Here is a 21,624-nt window from a genome sequence, read left to right as displayed (position 1 = left end):
CCTTGTTGAGAAAAAAGAGAGATTGTGGGGGGAATAAGGAAGTTGGTAACATTTTCTTCTTTTAGAGTGAGGCTGGTAGCTTCAAGGCTAAGGACTTTCTCAGTGGTAGCAACTGAGGATGAGATTGGTAATAACAAGCTGCAGAAAGTTTTTGAAAATTGCATGTTCTATTGCATGGTTTATTTTCCTACTATCTATTGTGTTTTTAAATGGATTGAATTGTTCATTGTTTAGATCTTTTTAAAAAGATTTTTTTTAAAAAAAATGTGGCCTGTCTTGAATATCTGTGTAGACCAGAAAATAGAATATGAAATAATATAATAAATGCTTTTATTTACACTTACCCTTATTTACACTTACCCTGCCCTTTCAACTTTTCTATTGTGAAGCTCTGCATATTATACTGCTGGGCACTGCTTGCATACCCACACTACATCAGACCTCATACAGAAGCTCTTGAGTTGTCCTGTTCTTCCAGGTCTTGTTTACAGCTCCTCTCATGTTGATTATTATAGCTGTGAAAGTTCCTAAGCCCATGTTGGGATGCCTCACTTTGTCCCTACTTTCCAGTAAGTATTATAACCCTAGTCATATTTCTGGACCAGTCCAGATCAGAGTCTGTCGTCCTGCATTCTATTTAAAGTAGTGACCAGCTGCATGGTTTGCAGCCTCCTCTCCTATTAGTTGCTGCCTATAAAATGGGGATTCAGTTTATCACAATTATAATCCTTTTAGATGTATTAACCACAAATTTGTGTGATCCCTTATAATGTCATCTAAAGCTAGTGACAACCACCATATTTTATGTGTGCTATACTCAGTCTTTTCTTAACTTTTACTTCTAGCTTTGTGTCTATGTTTACCTTAAAATCATACTGAGTTTCTTTGTTTTTTGTTTTCCCCTAAACCTTTTTCTGATTTCATCTGTTTGGAAGCATCTTCTCACTTTTTGGTTTTAATGCTTTTAGTGGCTGTGCTTGGTTATCATAGGAATGAGCTACACTGAGCCTTGAACTTGTATGCTCCCTCTCCTCTGGCATGGCTCTAAGGAAGCTTTTGCTTCCATTTTTGATTACTTACAACTTGTCATTATGTCTAAATCCTAAACTTTTGTTAATCTTAACTATGGTTTGTTGCTTCAAACTATGCATACACCAGAGCCATGTTTTCATTTACTCATGGTTTTCTTGTTTGCTTTCTTTAATTGTCTGTTTCTATTACTATAATTTACAAATTCTGGGGAGTAAAACTACATTTAAAAAACAACTAGTTTAACTACTTAAAATAAGTTTAAACTGGTTCAGATTCATTGTTGCAAATTCAATACTTGCAACAAAAGTGTCTATGAATTTTTGTTGTTAAAAGCAGGTTGGGTGAGAACTAATAACTGTGCAGGAAGCTCCTCTGCCACCACCAGTTCACGCTTGCTGAGAAGCTACTTCCAAATGTTGGAGAATCAGGAGCTACAATCAGAAGTATAGGTTGCAGAAATCCTGGAGCATGCACAAAAGTGCTTGAGGGGATGTATGGGGATATTTAGATGCTGTTGTTATTTGCACACTTGTAATACAGTACCACATTTTCAAGAATGAATTGAGTGCTTAGGAGAATAAATTTCATCACTCCAAATGATAGTTCCAGTTGTGGTTATACTTTTCTCATGCAAACTAATTGATATCAGTTATGTTTATTTTTATGATTATGTGTGCATCTCCCCCATAGTAAAAAATACTTTAACTTTTATTGACAAGGAAATAATACTTTCAAACCTCCACCCATGAAGGACCTATGCATTTGTCTAGATCAGGCATAGGCAACCTTCAGCCCTCCAACCTTTGGCTACAGTTCCCATCATCTCTGACCACTGGTCCTGTTAGCTAGGGATCATGGGAGTTGTAGGTCAAAACATCTGGACAGCCAAAGGTTGCCTTTGCCTGGTCTAGATGTTTTGATGCTTGAATTGTCACACTCTTTGGGAACCTGATCGGTGTTATATATTTGTATCCTGTCTTCCTGACTGACAATAGACTTCTAAGGTATCTGAAAGTAGATGAAAACTGATATATATTAACAAATTAATAAGATTGTTTAAAGAAGAAAGACTGACTTTTATTTAGAAAGGAAGAGGGGGAACAGTGATGGCACATGTTGTCTTCCTGGGCCTTAGATGTTGCCACTTCTGTGTCTGTTTCAACTGCTGTTCTCTGAAGGTTCCATGGAAACCATAGAGGATAGTAGACCCATCCCTTGTTTGTTACCTGTAAATCAGGGCCAGGGAGTACCAGATGTTTCAGTTCCCAAGAGAATAGAGCATCTTCTCACATGGGCAGCTGGACAATCAGCAACTCCTAGCGCTTTCTGATGACGGGGGCCTGATGAAGGTTCTGGGGGGACGGTGATGGAAAATGTCCTGTCCCTGAGCTTTACTACTGATGCTGTGATTCTTTCAACTGCTGCTTTTAAAAGTTCCATGTTGACACTATGGGTGAATAACACCTCTCCACAAAAAAGTATGCTACCTTATAACCCATGATCAGCTACTACCAGATTGATTAGTAATCATCTGATGTTGCAGCTCCAGACTTGCTGTAATTTAGTTCACTCTAATGGTCCAGTATTTTTACACTGATTCCTTCAGTTCCCCTGGTCACTGGCAAATGGGTACTGATTATAATTTTCATGGGGCACATGACTGAGTTCTTCCCTCCAGCCCCAAAGAATTTTTTTCCACCCAGGATTACCTTCACAGCTAAAGAAAGGATAAAAATTGTTCCCTGCAAGGAAGCAGTTGAATTGGTAGCAAGTACTTTTTAACTCTACAGTTTTTATTTGAAGTATTTTGGGATTTCTAACCTCAGAAGTTCAGGATGGTGTCATTGGATACAGCCTTTCTCTCATACTATTTGGAACATGGTTCCCATCAGGTAATTGATCATGCCTGATTCTCATGGCAATGGCCTCAGTCACAGCAACAGGCTTTGCCTCTGTTGCCCTTTCAGACTGAAAGCATGGACAGAATTCATGATGAATAGATTAATCAGATGATGCTCAGTCATGCACATTGTCCTTCTGCACAGCTCAAATTACCACCCATGTCTATGGATCTGTGGAGGAGGAGGATGGATCCAGCTGGCTGACTAACTGGATCCAGAGGCTGATAGCTTGTGAACTGACACAACAGCTAAGACTTCCAGTGTGTAGTGGTTAAGAGCGGTAGTCACGTAATCTGGGAAACCGGGTTCGCGTCTCTGCTCCTCCACATGCAGCTGCTGGGTGACCTTGGGCCAGTCACACTTCTTTGAAGTCTCTCAGCCCCACTCACCTCACAGAGTGTTTGTTGTGGGGGAGGAAGGGAAAGGAGATTGTTAGCCGCTTTGAGACTCCTGAAGGGGAGTGAAAGGCGGGATATCAAATCCAAACTCTTCTTCTTCTCTTCTTTCTGTTCACCTGTTGTGGTGCTTCTTTCTGGACATGATTTGGCCATCATGAGGCTCCTTTTATGTCTTTGAAAAAGCTGTTTGACTGTGGGCTCAGTTTTCTATCTGGTGAGTGCTCTTGGCAAGGTACTCTGCGAGTCCTGTTTACTCCACAGATTTCTGTGGCAGCAATCATCACATGATTCTCATCAAGGCTGGGGAGTAGGTTGTGGGAAACTCATCATTTCTTCTTTGTGGTATGAGGCCCTTGAAATGTCCATACTCTTCCACACATTTTGGCCTGCAAGATTCCCCTTGGAAATATTTCCTCATAGCATAGTAACCATTCCCAGAATAAGTAATTAGAGAAGTATAGAATCAGGTACTCTTGCCTCTGAACTTTAGCATAGCAGTGGGGCGTACACAGTGGCATCATTCCTACAGCAGTTGATCTCTGGGAGAGGATGATGACCTCGCAGGCTTCTTGGTCAGATGGGATGCTGATTGCACTGTGGTCCAATACTTGTTCCACTTCTGGGGATCTCTACCTCTGCTAACAATGAGTACCTCTAAATCTGTTGCTGAGCAACCATGGATTGTTGGAGAATGCATTTCTTTTCAGGTGGGATGACTATTTCCTTTCATACTATCTTGCTGATAACAAGGACCATCACAAAGATAAGATGGACAAGATAGACTGCATTCTTTCCAAGACTGCCATGGTTACTACTGTTTGCTGGACTTTTCAGACCTTTCTCCTTCAGATTAAGAGCAGACTTTCCTTCCCAACAATGTCAGATCTCAAGAGGATAGTCTGTCAGGTATTTCGGATGAGACTGAGGGGCATGTGGTCTTCTCTAAGGTTCTCGCCTGACAAGGACCCCAGGGTATGCTTTGGAAGAACAACAACCCTACAGAAAACTCCTGCACAGCTGGGACCTGGAAGAACTCTGTTTCATTGCTGATTAAGCAGAATTTTGTTTTTTGCAGTTTTTCAAAGGGGCAGGGGAAACCTTAGGAGAAGTGGAAGTTTATGCAGTATTTTTTTTTATAAAACAAAACCTCCCTGCTTTAACAAAATAAAATGTATCATAACTTAGAATATAAAATCGCACCATTTAATATGTTTTTAATGAAATTTAAAATGGTGAACTGCAAATATCCCAAATTTTAGTCTACTTCTGTGGTTGGTGCTCAGTTCTTACTCAAACTTCCAGATTTTTCCTTTCAGGCTCTGGAACGCATAGTTCCTGTTCCACCTTTTTCCTGACCTTTTTTTAAAATCATCTAGCAGGCCAGGGCAGTAAGTTACTTGTTTCCCAGTTTGTAGCCAGGTGTCTGTCACAGTCATTTTGAGGGAAGAGGTGGAAGGGATCATCTTTGAAAAGAAAAGCATATTTCATAGGACACTCACCCACAGTGTTCTCCCCACATTTCCCCTGGAAACATTTAAAATTTATTTTGGAGGGGAAATAATTCTTCCCTACTCTGTATCTCACCCACCCCCCCAACATGGGTCTTGACGTCTCTAACTTGACCTCTTTGGGCCTGGTGTATTTGCTGCATATGCTGGAGGGTCTTCAGAGCAGGTCAGCAGCTTTTAGCCAGGATTTCTCAGTGGATCCTATAAATTCAGAAGCATTATAGCACTCAGTATCAGGGTTGGGGGGAGGCAGGAGAAGGCTGCTCCTAACCCTAATGTTTCACTCATCTTTCACCTTCTCGGTTTCAGAGATTGCATTTCTGAAAGCTGAAGCAAACTATCACCTATTCACAAGGAACTGTAATAAAGGCTACTCAAGTTCTTGTTCATCAGATCCTTGACCAAGTTTTTTAAAAAACAAAACGAGTTTGGGTGTTTCCTCAACCTCTAACAAGAGTGCTGCTGTTGAGTTCCCCATGACTCTCTATGACTTTCTCCAGAGTGCTAAGCTGTAAAGGGCTCATAGAGGCCAATTTTGTTACCCCAACTTTTTGCGTCCCCTCCCCCCATTTGACACTCTTTCCATAGTTTCTGGTGTATACTGAGTGTGCTCAGTCCTCATTCTGTTCTTGTGAGGTCTCTCTTGTACCTTCTGCAATTGTGCTACATCTTCACCTTTTCCCCCCTCAGTGTCTCCAATTTGTCTCTATTGCTGTAGGTATGGTTTTCCTATTGGAGGGATAGTAAACCTTTTTGAAGCCATGCTAATTATCTTGAAGCGGTGAATTTCATAGTTCCATCATGTGTTTTATATAAAAGTTTTTTTATTATTTTTGCCTGTTCTGAATGTACTACCAGTATGTTCTGTTGGGTGGCCCTGAGATCAAGTATTAGGAGAGAGGACAAAATCATTTCTCTATCAGCTTTTTCTACACTGCATAAGGTTATTCAACTGTCACACCTCACTTCTTAATCCTCCCAAACTAAAACACTGTAGCTCTTCCTTACAGGGGTGATGCTTTAACCTCTTATTTTGGTCACTGTTTTCCACATTTCATTGTAAAAGATATGGTACTGGAAAAATCTAACATCTGACATGCTATTTTAAGAACAGTTACTACTTTTTATGTATTGTTTTAGTTCAATTTGCATTTACTTACTTTTTAAGGATTATCTTAAATATGTTTTTAATGTTTCATATTTTATCAGTATTTTAATTTGTGTGGGTCGCTAAAGTCTCTGGGTGAAAAGTGGAATATAAATATAATAATTATAATAATATTAGTTACTAGTGTCCTTTTTCTTGCTTGTTAATACTAAAGTAAGGCTCTAGAGGAATACATTAAAAATACATTTTTGTTCCTCCTTATTCGGGGCCTTACTTTCTTTCTTCTAAAATTTTGCTTGCCTGTTGACTGACAAGCCTCATTCACAATCACAAAGGCATTTATATATATATGATAGAAAAATTGAATTAAAAGAAAAGGGAGAAACCTTTTAAATTTTCTCTAGAAGCTATAACTGGTAGTGAGAATAGCAAATAGAAGTAATTTTTCACTTCTAGAACTTTGGTTTTGATTGATTGTTACGCAAAGTGTGGCCAGAGCATGTTGTAAATTTAATTTAATTTCTTACTAAAAGTTAGTGATGTCCTTTAAATCCAGCAGTTTGTGTTAATTCAAATCATGCCCCAATTGGTTTTTATCCATTCACTTCGGTGAGTACAGCAAAATATTCTCCTGTGCACTATATAAGTATGAAAGGGGGAGGTGTGCCACCTTTTTATTTTTATTTTATTAAAAAATAGTCTGTTAGATGTGTCATTCTGCAGCAATTGACAAAAGTGCAGTGAGAAAAACACCCATCTACAAAGGCAAAGTAGGGGGCGGGAGGACCCTTTAAAAACAATTTTTTTTAAAAAAAGATTATCTTTTGTGCAACTACTTCAGTGAGAAGGGAGAAAGCTGGGTTGCTTGTCACTGATTACGTCATAAATTGTCTCCTGTAGATTGATGAACTTGGATAATGACATTTTCATGTGGCAATTAAAATAATAATGAACATTTTTATCTGGGGAGGAGTACTGCATTTTTCTGCATTCTGAATATAATAACCTTGTAACTTAAGTGCTATTGAGAGAAAAGACATGCAGATGTGCACACAAATTAGAAAAAATATTCTTTTAATATATAATAAACTAGTCATCTGGGAAAACCCGTTGTTAAAAAGAGTATCATCACAATTGATACTGTTTGAGTATTTGAACAAGAAGTGCATGAATTGCATGATGGGGTTCATACTGAGAGGGAAAATACAGTGCAGAAAAGTTTTCCTGCTGAGATATAAAGAGTACACAGTTCTGTCTTTGCAGATCCAAATTTGGCTGCATTTGCATGTAATGGTAAGCCAGTGTTTCTGGCTTATTGTGGTATACTATAAATAAACAGTGTGCTAGTTCACACTGTGCGATCACTCCTTCTTTGCTTCTCCTCTGGTGCAGTAAACAATCCAGGAAGCCTTGGCTTTCCATTATGTCCAAACCCAAGGATCTTGGTTTGTTTCTCCCTAATAAGTCATGATCTGTAAGTTAGCAACAAACCCATGGCTTAAGATTTGACGAGAAACAAACCGCAATCCCTGGTTTGGTAGAACTGACTTTGGTAACTGCTCCTACTTTGTAGAGAAACAGACCACAAGCCTGGGTTCGGACAGCAGTACAAACCAGACTGTGAGGCAGCCAGAGTAAGGGAGGTGGTCAAGGGAACTTCAGTGTGTACTAGCACACTCATTCATATTAAATGAATCAGACCTATGTGTGTGCAGTGTTTTAACTATCAAAACATTTTAATGTTAATGCTAAATACTATTTCTAAAATATGTCACCTTGTTTTCAGATTGACTCATTATGATACTGCGTATTCAATACTATTTCTGTAGTGCTTCAAATAATTTTGTTTTCAAATTCATAAATATTTTAAACATGAGGTTAGGGAAAAATCAGTCTAGATTTTATTTGTGTGTTCATGTGAGTCCTCCTTTAAATACTGCTTTCATTGTTGTGTATACTAGAAATCAAAGAAGCATTTCAGGTGTCAAATACTGTCACCTTTTCAAAGCATCACCCCCCGATACTTTTCTAAATTAACAGAAGAATATTGGATATTTAACTCCTGGTTTCTTTTTAACAGGTAAAATACTATAGACACTTGGCACCTGATCACCTGCTTCAGATATGCCATCGACTAGGGCCACTTCTAGAGCAAGAAATTCCTCAGAGCGTTCCAGGAGTCCAAACATTATTAGGAGCTGGAAGACAGTCTTTGCTTCGCACAAGTAAAAGTATGGTTCCCCCACCCCCCAAATGATTTGTACACTTATTTTGTTATGTTTCTATGTTTATGTTTTATTTTATATAATCAAATAGGCTGCAAGCATGTGGTGTGGAAGGGATCTGCTCTTGCTGCATTGCACTGTGGAAGACCTCCAGAGTCTCCAGTAAACTATGGCAGTCCACCTAGTATAGGTAAGAGTCTTACTAAATAAGTGTGTAATATTGCTAGTGCAGCAGTTGGATTTATGTCAGTAAGGTTTGGTGGCTGTTTGTTGCTGTGGTGTGTGTTACTTCTACCACTTAGAATTTTTCTGTATGTTAGTCCTGGTGCTCATAAATCCTGGTATGACATCTGATTTCAGGCTTTAGGAAGGCATCTACGTATTCAAAATAGCTGATTAGATGCCTTTGCACGTGTTTGTAACCATCACATCCCAGTGTCTGGGAGACATCAGCACTGACTGAAACCTGCCAGACATTTGATTATAGTGTACATCTAATGAACATCTAATCCTGTGCCTACAGGATTATTTCTGCATGCATGCTTTCTCTTTACACTCTTCTTTTTTTGCCCATCAGTCTAGGTAGCAAGTCCAAATTGCTTCCCTTTCTTGTAGTTAGTAGTTTCTGTGCAAAAAGGTACTTGGGAGCTTGGAGAAGATGACATGTTTGCAAGTTAGTATAGAAAATGGCCAAGAGGAAGTCATAATCTGTTTCTTCCCACATTTATTGTCTTCCTATTGAATAGTAACAGTGAAAGAATTGGGGGATCACTGGTGGTCAACTTTTTACTATCCAAAAGGAACTATTTAGGAACCATTTTTGTATTGCTTTAGGAATGATATTTGCCTCTTTCTGGATAGCCACCTGACTGACATACAAAATCCTTTTTTTTTAATAGCTGAAACTCTCTTTTCAAGAAAACTAAATGGAAAATACAGGCTTGAACAACTTGTTCCAACTGCTGTATATCAACATATGAAAATGCACAAGCGAATCCTAGGACATTTGTCTTCGGTATATTGTGTAACGTTTGACCGAACAGGCAGACGGATATTCACTGTAAGTGCAAATTCATGAAAATGTTCATAGTCATAAAAATGTTTAAATACATCTTTAAGGATGATGTACTGTACACATTAGTATGATGCAAAGCAGGTAGCTTATGGCAAAAGGTTAATTCATCTCGTTAAGCACAAAATTTCTACATTTCTCTCTCTTATGGTGCTCTTGAAGGGGGGGTGTGGTTCTGTGGAGCCTCTTCTGAGGTGCTGGTCTCAGCAGTCCTATTTCAGGACGAATGTAATACTTTCTGTGGTGGTACAGGCCAGCCTCATAGTCTTCTTTTGACAAGAAGACCTGCTTTCTTTGGAAATAGTTGCGAAGAGCAATATTTTACCTGGATATAAACAGAGGGACATTTTGGAAGCAGGAACTTCCCGCTGGAGGCAGGAAATTCATAATGAACTTAACTGAGAGAAGGGACTCCATGGTCTGTTTCTGCTTGTTTTGCTATGGTGTTTATTTCTTCTGTCACATGTGCCCTTGGTTGCGTTTTATTCCTCTTCCTTTTCCGAGTGGATGAAAGGTAGGGCACAGAGGGCCTTCTGGCGGTTCCCTCACTGCGAGAAGCAAAGCTACAGGGAACCAGGCAGAGGGCCTTCTCGGTAGTGGCGCCTACCCTGTGGAACGCCGTCTCATCAGATGTCAAAGAAATAAGCAACTATCTGACATTTAGAAGACATCTGAAGGCAGCCTTGTTTAGGGAAGTTTTTAATGTCTGGCGTTTTAATGTATTTTTAATCTTTTTTTGGAAGCTACCCAGGATGGCTGAGGTCTGGCTTTAGCAGTTACCGGTAATTTAGGTGAAAAATTGTATCATTTTTCTGTTTGTGTGGAAGATCTCACTGCAGTTGCAGTTCAGACTTCTGACTCTAGGAGAGGAACATTTGGCGAGTCATCTTGCCGCTCCAAAGTATCGTAGCTTTGTTATTTCACTTTCCTCTTTATCACCCAGGATCAACCTGGGGTTAGTGAAGGTGATAATGATGGACTTTCTGTGTTTTTCTCCACCTGTGTACCTTCTGTTGTTCTGGATAGGAAAGATTAAAGGTTGATTGGAAGTGACTGGAGGATAACATGGAATAATTCCCATTTCACTTGGATGTAGTAGGTATCCAAGTGAGTTATGTACCCTCCTGCTGCTTGGAAGGCAGGAAACCACATAACATAGGTTTGCTGATTCCCCATCAGATGAGTCTTCATTTCATTTATTGACTCAGAACAATCCAGTTTCCTCTCCTCCATTGTGTTTATTTCTCAATCTCAGAGAAATGTGTTTTTTCCTTGTATTCTGTTTTTCCTGCCATTTTTGTCTTTGCCTCTTCTCTGCTGTTGCCGCTGTCTATCATTTTTTATGTAAAAAAGAAGCGAGAGATTATTCTATTCCTATGCCTCTCCTCTCAGACTTGCCCCTTGCCTTCCTGCTGCTCAACTCTTGGCAAGGGAAGCGCCTAAGGCCACCTCTTCTGTAAAGCACATCTTAGTGGTCAAAACCAAGTGGGCTGTCTGAGCAGTGGCTGCAGTGAAGGTTCCGCTGACTTCCTCACCCATTGTACTTGTTCATCAGGAGCAGTCAGATTGTCTCCTGGAAGGGCTTCAGCCATCCTGGCTGTAGATGCAACTAGAGCAGAGGTCGGCAACCCGCGGCTCCGGAGCCGCATGCGGCTCTTTTACACATTTGCCGCGGCTCCGCAGATCCTCGGGGACCCTGAGCAGGAAAGCAGAAGCGCCAGAAAGAGGAGGGGGATGGAGCTGGGCAGCCAAGCCGGGCAAAGCAAGGCGGCGGCGGCAGCGGAGCTCGAGAAGCGGCGGCTGCTGGGATGGAGGAGGAAGCGGCGGCGGCCGGAGAAGGGCTGCTGCTGCTGCTGCTGCTTATGCCTCTGGAGGGAAGTTCTGCCAGGCGGCTTCATGGCTCATAGCTTCCCCCGGGGTAGGACGGGCGGCGGTGGCGGCGAGGGGGACGCCTCGTCTGGAGGACGGTGAGGAAGCGGCCGAGCAGCTCACGGCGGCGCCGGCGGTGCCTCTTCCCTCATGGTGGAGGGAGCGAGGAAGAAGAAGAGGAGGAGGGCGGTGACAGGAAGGCGCGCCAGGGCGCGCTCCCTTTCGCCGTCGCGGCAGCCCACCCGCCCTCAGGCCCCGCGCGCCGCGTGACGTTGAGAGCCGCCCACCCAGGCCACGCTCTCCTCAGCCCCGCGCGAGGCACCTGAGGTGAGGGGGAGAGCGCGCGCGCGCGCTCGAGGGAAATGGCGGGGCGGGGTATTTGTGTGTGTGTGGGTGTGGGTGTGGGTGTGGGTGTGTGGTGTGGTGCTTCGGGATCCCTTTCCGTGCCTTGCATCTCGGCCTCAGAGAGAAGCGGGGGAGCATGAGAGCAATTGCAGAGGGAGGGGGGGCTGTTAGGCACCGAAATCCTGCATGTGGGATTTCCCCCTTTCTCTCGTGCCTATGCAATTCCTGCCCTTCCCCCTTGAGATTTGCTGCAGAGACAAGCAAATGAAGAAGAAAGGGAAGAGTATTAGCTGACATGTCCCTGGATCCCATGGAAAGCACCACAGATTCCTTTGCTTACCAGCTCTTTTTATTTTAAGTTGGCTTCAAACCTGTAATTGTGTAGGTATACGTATGTATACATATACACACATAAATATTCATATCTCTTCCCTCTCACCTTCCTTTCACCCAGTTTCTCTGGCACTGGTTTATAAATGCTGCTATGTAGAAATGATGAGAAAGTTGCACCAGCAGAAGGAATGGATATGTGCTGTTAGTAAAAAGAGAGGGAGTTGAACTGCAGGGAGGGACAGACACTTTTCTATGTATTAATTTGTATAATGCCCTCTATGCACATGGTGCTTTGCAAAAAATGGATATGAGAGGTACCATACCCCTCTTTGCTATCTGAATAGACTCAGGGAAAAGAGAATGGGGGAAGGGGAAGAATGTGTGGTTATTTACATTTGGCTTGTTTTGCGGCTCCCAGGTTTTTTTTCTCCTTCGGAAACGGGTCCAAGTGGCTCTTTTTGTCTTAAAGGTTGCAGACCCCTGGCATTGATTTCTGCCATTTCTCCTTTCACTCCCCTATTGACAACTCTGGTGTCTTCCCTGCTCCCCACAAAAGCAGCTAATACTGTCTCCTGCCCCTTTATCTTCCACTCTTTGCCCCGCAGGCCTTAACTGAATTGCTTGTAACTGTGCAGTGCCTTATATGAACCAGCAGAGGGTGCAGGATCCCAACAACTTGATTGAAAAACACAATTGGATGGTGGGGGGCTTACTCTTAATACAGCTCTTGTTGTAGGTGCCATGCAGAGTGTTTGGATAAAACACTGGAACATTGATACCACTTCTAGGTCTAATATAGCAACAATCCTAGTGGAAGATTGCAGCATTTCCTACCTGCATGGCAACATAAAATGCAAGATTGCTGGAAAAGGTTAAAAGTAGTGGTGGCAATATTTGTATTAGTAACTTTAAACTATGGGTTCAACTTCCCCTGCCCCCAGACATAGTCATGGCTATATGCGCTTTGTATTTCTCTCTGTGTCCCCCCCCCCCAATGTTTGGAGTTTTGGGAAAAGGCTTAGATGGGCTTGAGCCCTTTTGTTCTGGTGATCATGATAATTGGTGATGGTTGTGGTGGCAATTACAGTTGCTTATACTGCTCTAGTGAACAGAGCGCAGTGCTGGAAGTTGCTTATGTATGGGGTCACTGGGAAAGATGTAGTCTACTCTCCCCTCTCGATAGGCCCGTATAGGTCTCACTGAACTTCCTTTCATACATTCCCTTATTAAGAGAATTTGCTGTCAGACTTAATGTTGTAATGCTTAGATCTCAGTGAAAGTGATAATTAAAAGTAGGCAATCAGACTAAAAGGATTTTGGTTTTTCTTCTTCTCCATGAATTACCTATGCCAGCACTCGTACACTGAGAACTTGTAAATGATGCTAAGGATAAGAAGTCTTTCTTAACACAATGCAGTAAATAGTCCCTAAAGGCTTATTTTAACAGAAATGCTGGCATTTAATGCAGTGTTTGGAATTCAATTTAATTGCGTTAATTCTGTAGCTTTGCCATCATATCATTAATGTTTTGCTCTTTCTTAATTTTTAGCATGTGTAACTTTTGCAGTTGTTGAAATATATATGTCTATTTCTGCTGTAGAAGGAAGGTGTGTGATGCTATTGGGCAGGGCAGGGCAGGGAGGAGAGATTCACATTCCGTACAATGACTGAATAGGAATCAGAAGCAAACTTCCTTGCAGAAGGGATTGCTTGGATCCAAATGAGTGTATATCAGGGTCCGTATTAGGATCCATATGAAATCTGTATTGGAGTCTCATAAACTAGCTAAGCTCATAAACTAGCTAAGTGCCATGAACTTCAATTGGGCAGTAATTATGGTTAATCTTTTTAAGGGTTCTGATGATTGTCTTGTGAAAATCTGGGCGACAGATGATGGAAGGTTGCTTGCTACTTTAAGAGGACATGCAGCGGAAATATCGGACATGGCTGTTAATTATGAGAATACCATGATTGCTGCAGGGAGCTGTGACAAAATGATCAGAGTGTGGTGTCTCCGAACATGTGCCCCTTTGGCAGTTTTGCAAGGCCACAGTGCATCCATAACATCACTACAGGTAACAGTTTGCTTCCTTCTATGGCATGATTTGAGCATTATTAATGTTATCTTCTCACTTGTGGATATCTATGACACTTGACTTAAACAAGGCAGGGCTGCTCAGTCAGATATCAAATGCTTAGACAAATGCTTATGTGTGAATTGTTAAGTGGATTATTTTGCATTCATGTTTGAAACAGTATAGGTTTTAACTGTTCTGAACAAAGACAATGGCAGGGGAGAAGGAATATTATTTGTGATTTTGTTTGTGAGTGTGTGCGTGCACGTGCGTTCTTCTGCCTGCAGTGAAGAGCTTTCTGACAGACTTATGCATGTGGCTGATTAAGTAACTTTTTATAGAAGTGGTAATTATGATAGAAATTTCACTTTATACTGAATCATTTGGATCACTTGTTTTCACTGTTTGCTAAAAATCAAGAATTATAAATAGCTTTATTTGTTTTGCAGTTTTCACCACTATGCAGCGGCTCAAAGCGATACCTGTCTTCAACTGGGGCAGATGGCACTATTTGCTTTTGGTTATGGGATGCTGGTACACTTAAAATAAAGTTAGTTTCTCTCTTGTATGGTATTAAGCACACTGTGGAATTAAACATTGCAGTTGATAATGGGTGGCTTTTGGAAGTTATGGGCTTTTATTGTTGTTGTTTAAATTTACCCGGTATATACTGCCCTTCACCTGAGGATCATAGGGTGGTTTACAGAATGAAAGCACAAACATACATTATATAATAACAAACAAAATCATACCCCCTCACAGTTTAAAAGGCCATAGATTGTTTAAATAGCCAAAGGCCTAGGAGAAGGAGGTTTTTGCCTAGTGTCTAAAGAAGGCACCAGGGAAGCTTCCCTAGGGAGAGCATTCCACAAACAGGAAGCCACTGGAGAAAGAGCCCATTCTTGTGTTGTCAGCCTTCCGACCTCTTGTGGAGGAGACACACAAAGAAGGGCTTCAGATGATGATTGCAGCATCTGGGTCGGTTCATGTTGGAAGAGGTGATCCTTAAGGTGTTGTGGTCCTGAGCCATTTAAGGCTGTGTAGGTCAAAGCCAGCCCTTTGAATTGTGCCCAGAAACTAATTGGCAGCCATTGAAGTCGGGTCAGGATTGGTGCAATATCCTCAAACTATCCTGCGCTGGTGAGCATTTCTTATTCTCTCCCCTCCCCCCAAACTCTCCAGAGGTGGTTTTATGTGTGCATTGGGGTCTGGAGGGGACAGCAGAAGTAGAGGAAGCTCCATAGAATTCTGCCCTAGGTTGTTTCTGTGTGTGTCGGTGCTAATATTATAATTTATATTGCTTTCTATATATCAGAAAAAGTAGCAGGGGATTCATACTAGCATAACAGAAAAATCCTATGCCTGTTCATTCATAAGTAAGCTACATTGTCTTCAGTGTGGCTTGCTTCTTGGTTGATGTTCTTAGGATTATAGACTTACAGTTTATTCTTATTCAAGTCCCATTGAGTTTAATTAAACTTCTAGTTAAGTATGTGTAGGATTGCTGCCTAAGCCACGAATCTTCAGTGTTAGGGTTCAAAAGTCTCCTCCCATTACTACTTTTGAAATGATGATGCAGCATTTAAACACAGTCTGTTTACTGTTTTACTAATTTCAGTTACAGCATTTTTTTTATTATAAAAACGTTTCAAAATGTCTGAGCTGAATGTAAACATCCATGTTAAGGCTACTAATGTAACCTCTTTGGTAAATCAATGACTCTACTGGACGTCTTTGAGACATTGGGTGATTAACAGATGGGCAGCCTTAGACACCTGTCAAATTGGGCCATGAGGGAGGAAGATAAGAATCTAGCCCTTTGGCCATATTCAGTTCTCCACCCTCATTGTAAGTGTCTACATTTTCATAGAGCAAAATGTAGGTAGGTAGCATGGGCATATGTTTTAGATAGTGCTTCTATGCTGTATGCCAGATCTATTTAATTACAAATCAATACGTTTTTTAACCAAGATAGTATGTGTTCTTACAGGAAATACTCTTAATGAAACTGACTTCAATAGGCCACTGATTTATGTTAGCAACCCTTGATTGGCTTTCTCCTATATTAGAGCATAAGAAAGGATGGGATTCTTGATTTGTGTATTGAAACTCGGAAAATGTACCTGGGATATATACCCGGGATTCACAATGTGGCTGTAGCTCTAGGCCATGTACCCATTGTGTGTTTGGAGACTTGTCTCCCTGTCACATCTTTCATATTTATTGCAACAAACACCAATGTACCTGTAGTGCAGGGGAAAGTTTGAAGTTGCTCTAGGCAAAGAGTAGACAGTTTATGAAATGACTTTGTAGTCCTTTCAAAAAGAAATAAAAAGGCATGGCTCTGGAAAATACTGACAATACCCAACACACAGATGTGGTTTCTAATGCATCACAGCCTTTATTTTATTACTACAAAGTACTGTTCAGATCCCTGTAAAAGGAACTAAAACGTATACTGTTATAAAAACCTGTCTTTGGTAAGGTTGTATTTTGCTTTTCTGTTACAATGGAGTTTGCTTCATTATCCTAATTTGAATCCTACAATATTGCCCAGGGAATATAATTAAAGAAGATTTCCTACATGTTGTCCAGGCCTAGGGCTTGTGTCTAGATTTAGTATCAGAAGTAACCCTAGCTACTTCCATCATTATAAAGCATAATAATAATAATTTTATGAAATCTTGGCTTCTGATGCACAGCATGGTGATTTTTGCAATTATGAAATGAATGAGACTCTGATTTATAACAAGCAGTTGGTGAAGTACTGCAAGAGAAAAACCATGCCATCATTTATTTTTTAAAATTTTCCCCCCTACCCCTGCCCCCATATTAACATTGCATGGAGTTGGTTGCTGATTGCAACCTATTTCACAGAGATCACTAATAAACTAAAAACAGATTAAAATATGCACCAGCACTCTCAATATCTGGGTAGAGTTATCTAAACAAAAATGTTTTGTACAAAGAGTACAGTGAAGGTGCATGCCTGATACCAATAGCCAAGGAGTTCCAAAGTGGGTACTTTGTGATACCTGTAAATATGCCAGTTCTGCAAATTGAAGCTGCTGAGTAGGTGTATATGGGGTAAGGAGGTCTCACAGGTAAACTGGCCCCAAGTTGTTAAGGGCTTTATATACTAGCAGTAACACCTTGAACTTGGCCTGGTAGCAAATTGGCAACTGGTGCAGGTCTCTGAACACAGGTGCTATATGCTGACAGGTCTCATTCCTGCTGCAGTGTTCTGCTTTATCTGCAGCTTCTGGATCAAAACATGGGAAACGCCACAATGAGTCTTGAAATTACCAATCCTTTAACTTTTGGGGCTCGACTTTCCCTGTCTAGGAATAGCTGTAGCTGTTGAACCAATTGCAGGTAGTTCTAGCCACTGAGGCAACCTGAGCTTCCAGTGACAGAATATATCTTAGCCTAAGAGAGTAGGATGAACTCTATTTTAGTTAAGTCTTCCTTCTCATTTAGATTAATGCCTTTATTTATGAGCTACTGACTAATTCAGTTGCTGTCTTAGGTTCTGTTCATGGTTTTAACTGTGTGTTTTAACCTTGCAGTCCAAGACCAACAAAGTTTACAGAGCGTCCAAGACCTGGAGTCCAAATGATCTGCTCATCTTTTAGTGCTGGTAAAGTGCTCCTCCTCTCAAACCCCGTATTAGTGACATATTCATAACTTTTAAAAATGTAGCAGTAGAATTTGCTAAGTAGCATCCTGATGCTGATTTCTAGATGTCTGAATTGTAAACAGTAAGCAAAGGATTTGTTGAAGGCCATCTTGTAAGGAGAGCAGTGTCTGAGAAAGACTTGTGATTTTCCATTAAGTCGCAACGTTCTTAAATGATACATAAATGATATACTGTACCTTTATCCTCTTCTGCCTTTGAAAGCTTAATTGCTAAAATATGTGCTCAGGTGAAGTATCTAATAATTGTGTCTAGAAACATTGAATCTCAATATAGATTTGGATAGTGGTTGAGTAAAAGTATTATTGTTTTGGTGTTCAGATTTTTTTGTCCATGTCCATAATGATCAGTACACTGGAACAGACATTGGGAAGTGAGATGGAAGATTGTCAAATTGAGAAATAGAATATTATGATGATGATGGTACTTTTTGTTTTCTTTAGGTGGAATGTTTCTGGCCACTGGAAGTACAGATCACATCATTAGGGTTTATTACTTTGGATCAGGTCAGCCAGAGAAGATATCAGAGTTGGAGTTTCATACTGTAAATACCTCCTCAAAATTGCTTAGCTATTTGTTTGAAGTGCTTTGGCATCTTGTAGTCATGATGTTAATTTTTTTCTTGTTCACACAGGACAAAGTGGACAGCATTCAGTTTTCTAACACTAGTAATCGGTAAGCAACTTAACCATTTGTGTATATCATAAGGAATGCCTATCAAATTTGACCCCTATGGAACCAAAATCATTTCCCACCCATGGCCTAAGGATTTGGCAAGCTGAAAGGGTGTGTGTGCTGGTGAGCAGGGGGAGAAGGGTTTTGATAAGGAGTAACAGGAGGGGATGGTTTTGGCAAGGTGATCGGAGGTGGATAGGTGGGTTTGGCAAACAAAGTGAGCTGCCCTTAGAAGATAAAATATATACTAGGGAGGGAAAAATGCTTTTAAAAATATTTGCTCCATCCCCATGTGAGGTGTTTTTTTTTTTTAAAAAAAAAGCTCTCTTGCATAATCCTGACCTTGTGTTCTGCAGGCTTCTGTTCTGCCTCTACATGATTCCTCTCTTCCAGCTGTGTTATCCAACAATTCTCCTTAGTGTCTTTTTTGCTTAGTGCCTGACCATTACCTGTGCTGCCTGAATCCAATGGCAGCTGTAGTCCAACAGCACCTAGAGGGGTTCCCGTGCTTCAGATTATATAGGGTGGAAGCTTTGGCATTAGGCTCAGGTTGTTGGGTAATAAAAGTTGGGCTGCAATCCTAAGCACATTTCCCTGGGAGTAAGTCCCAGTAAATCCATTGGACTTTGCTGAGCATTGGTCTACTTCTGAGTAGGCGTGTATAGGATTGCAGTATTGTTCTCGTTACACAGCACTTTGTGTATGCCCTGCAGATTCCATCTAACGCTGTTAGTCAAGAATTCAAGAAACCTTAAATAGACTAGTGCACTTAAAAGTATTACTAGATTGCAATATGATCTTTTGTGAAATCTAGAGAAAGCATTGCAAAAAACCGTTTTGCTTGTGAAAGACAATTAAAGGCATTTTTCTCTTTGTTAGATTTGTCAGTGGAAGTCGTGATGGCACAGCACGCATCTGGATGTTCAAGAGAAGGGAGTGGAAGAGTATTTTGTTAGATATGGCTACTCGGCCTGCAGGGTAAGCCATTTTGATCTTGAGTATGTTGAGTATGTGGTTATGAGTAGCTGAGGCATGAAATATTTAGGAGTCTGTTGGAAACAAAACAGGAAAGGAAGGGCAGGGGAGACAGGACAAGTGCCACTTAGAAATCAGTGAGGGCTCCATCCATACCACAATAGTAGGGATTGTGGACAAATGTTCTGATTCAGCTAAGAATGTAAAAGGAATGAAGAATGAATATTGTTGGATAATAAATAACAAGATGAAAGATTTAAAAAAAATTATTAAAAGATGATCCAAAAAGAACTCCCTTAAGAGAATCAAGTCTTTTTGTCTTAAGGCCGTCCTTCAAAGAATTTTTACATATTTTTTTTTAAAAAATAATAATTCCAGTAGCCCTTTAAAGACCAACTAAGTATAAGCTTTCTAGGTATGAGCTTTCGTGTGTATACACACTTCTTCAGATACTCTGAAGCAGAGGTCGCTGCAACCTTATAACTGTTGATGACTGTTACTGATAGCAGTTGGTTCCACAGGGAAGGGCAAGGGATTTTTAAAGGGATAGATGACCAAAATTAGATTTAGAATGTATAATAGGACATGAATCCAATATCTCTATTCAGACCAGGTATCTCCATAGTTTTTAGTTTGGTAATGAGTTGTAACTCAGCAACTTCTCTTTCAAGTATATGTCTAAAATTCTTTTGCAATAAGACAGCTACTTTAAGATCTTATATAGAATGTCCTGGGAGATTGAAGTGTTGGATAAGTTAGTAGAATTTTGGATTTTATGCATATATGATCATTGTAATCCTAGTTCTCAGGATAATTTTCAGCCACCTGTGTTTTTTTAATGTTCAGCTTTATTGTGCAGTCTCTTTGCATCTAGTACCTAGTGTGTGAAAGGATCATGACAACTTTCAAGTTGACCAAATCTCTAAAAATACCGTATTTTTCGCCCTATAGGATGCACTTTTTCCCCTCCAAAAATGAAGGGGAAATGTGTGTGCGTCCTATGGGGCGAATGCAGGCTTTCCCGGGCTTCTTGCAGCTCCGCGCCACCCTCCCGATCCCGGCGCGAAGCTGCGCGGAGCTCCAGAGGGTGGTGCGGAGCTGCCTGTGCTCCAGGGCTTCTTGCAGCTCCGCGCCACCCTCCCGATCCCGGCGCGAAGCTGCGCGGGGCTCTGGAGGGTGGCACGGAGCTGCAAGAAGCCCTGGAGCACAGGCACCTCCGCGCCACCCTCCCGATCCCGGCGCGAAGCTGCGTGGGGCTCTGGAGGGTGGCGCGGAGCTGCAAGAAGCCCTGGAGCACAGGCACCTCCGCGCCACCCTCCCGATCCCGGCGCGAAGCTGCGCGGGGCTCTGGAGGGTGGCGCGGAGCTGCAAGAAGCCCTGGAGCACAGGCACCTCCGCGCCACCCTCCCGATCCCGGCGCGAAGCTGCGCGGAGCTCCAGAGGGTGGTGCGGAGCTGCCTGTGCTCCAGGGCTTCTTGCAGCTCCGCGCCACCCTCCCGATCCCGGCGCGAAGCTGCGCGGGGCTCTGGAGGGTGGCACGGAGCTGCAAGAAGCCCTGGAGCACAGGCACCTCCGCGCCACCCTCCCGATCCCGGCGCGAAGCTGCGCGGGGCTCTGGAGGGTGGCGCGGAGCTGCAAGAAGCCCTGGAGCACAGGCACCTCCGCGCCACCCTCCCGATCCCGGCGCGAAGCTGCGCGGGGCTCTGGAGGGTGGCGCGGAGCTGCAAGAAGCCCTGGAGCACAGGCACCTCCGCGCCACCCTCCCGATCCCGGCGCGAAGCTGCGCGGGGCTCTGGAGGGTGGCGCGGAGCTGCAAGAAGCCCTGGAGCACAGGCACCTCCGCGCCACCCTCCCGATCCCGGCGCGAAGCTGCGCGGGGCTCCGGAGGGTGGCGCAGAGCTGCCTGCGCTCCAGGGCTTCTTGCAGCTCCGCGCCACCCTCCCGATCCCGGCGCGAAGCTGCGCGGGGCTCTGGAGGGTGGCGCAGAGCTGCCTGCGCTCCAGGGCTTCTTGTAGCTCCGCGCCACCCTCCCGATCCCGGCGCGAAGCTGCGCGGGGCTCCGGAGGGTGGCGCAGAGCTGCCTGCGCTCCAGGGCTTCTTGCAGCTCCGCGCCACCCTCCCGATCCCGGCGCGAAGCTGCGCGGGGCTCTGGAGGGTGGCGCAGAGCTGCCTGCGCTCCAGGGCTTCTTGTAGCTCCGTGCCACCCTCCGGATCCCGGCGCGAAGCTGCGCGGGGCTCCGGAGGGTGGTGCGGAGCTGCAAGAAGCCCTGGAGCACAGGCACCTCCGCGCCACCCTCCCGATCCCGGCGCGAAGCTGCGCGGGGCTTCGGAGGGTGGCGCGGAGCTGCCTGCGCTCCAGGGCTTCCTGCAGCTCCGTGCCACCCCCCGGATCCCGGCGCGAGGTCCTGCGG

General features: G+C 42.8%; 1 protein-coding gene across 6 annotated transcripts in view; it reads left to right on the top strand.

The window, feature by feature from the left end:
- PHIP (PHIP subunit of CUL4-Ring ligase complex) overlaps window positions 1-21,624 on the top strand; it is a 68,290-nt gene that overhangs the window by 7,316 nt on the left and 39,350 nt on the right. For 5 of the 6 annotated variants that reach the window (XM_081187323.1, XM_081187322.1, XM_081187324.1 and 2 more), the window contains exons 5-13: window positions 8,028-8,178; window positions 8,264-8,362; window positions 9,072-9,232; window positions 13,645-13,866; window positions 14,316-14,416; window positions 17,436-17,506; window positions 18,007-18,107; window positions 18,198-18,238; window positions 19,118-19,216. In XM_081187323.1, coding sequence (XP_081043449.1) covers window positions 8,028-8,178; window positions 8,264-8,362; window positions 9,072-9,232; window positions 13,645-13,866; window positions 14,316-14,416; window positions 17,436-17,506; window positions 18,007-18,107; window positions 18,198-18,238; window positions 19,118-19,216 — 1,046 coding nt within the window. Of the gene's footprint in view, window positions 1-8,027; window positions 8,179-8,263; window positions 8,363-9,071; window positions 9,233-13,644; window positions 13,867-14,315; window positions 14,417-17,435; window positions 17,507-18,006; window positions 18,239-19,117; window positions 19,217-21,624 lie in introns of all 6 variants that reach the window. The other variant, XM_081187320.1, reaches the window with a different exon arrangement.

The sequence above is a fragment of the Podarcis bocagei genome, assembly GCF_964188305.1.
Source record: "Podarcis bocagei genome assembly, chromosome: 3".
Taxonomy (NCBI): domain Eukaryota; kingdom Metazoa; phylum Chordata; class Lepidosauria; order Squamata; family Lacertidae; genus Podarcis; species Podarcis bocagei.
This window is presented reverse-complemented; position numbering and strand designations above follow the sequence as displayed.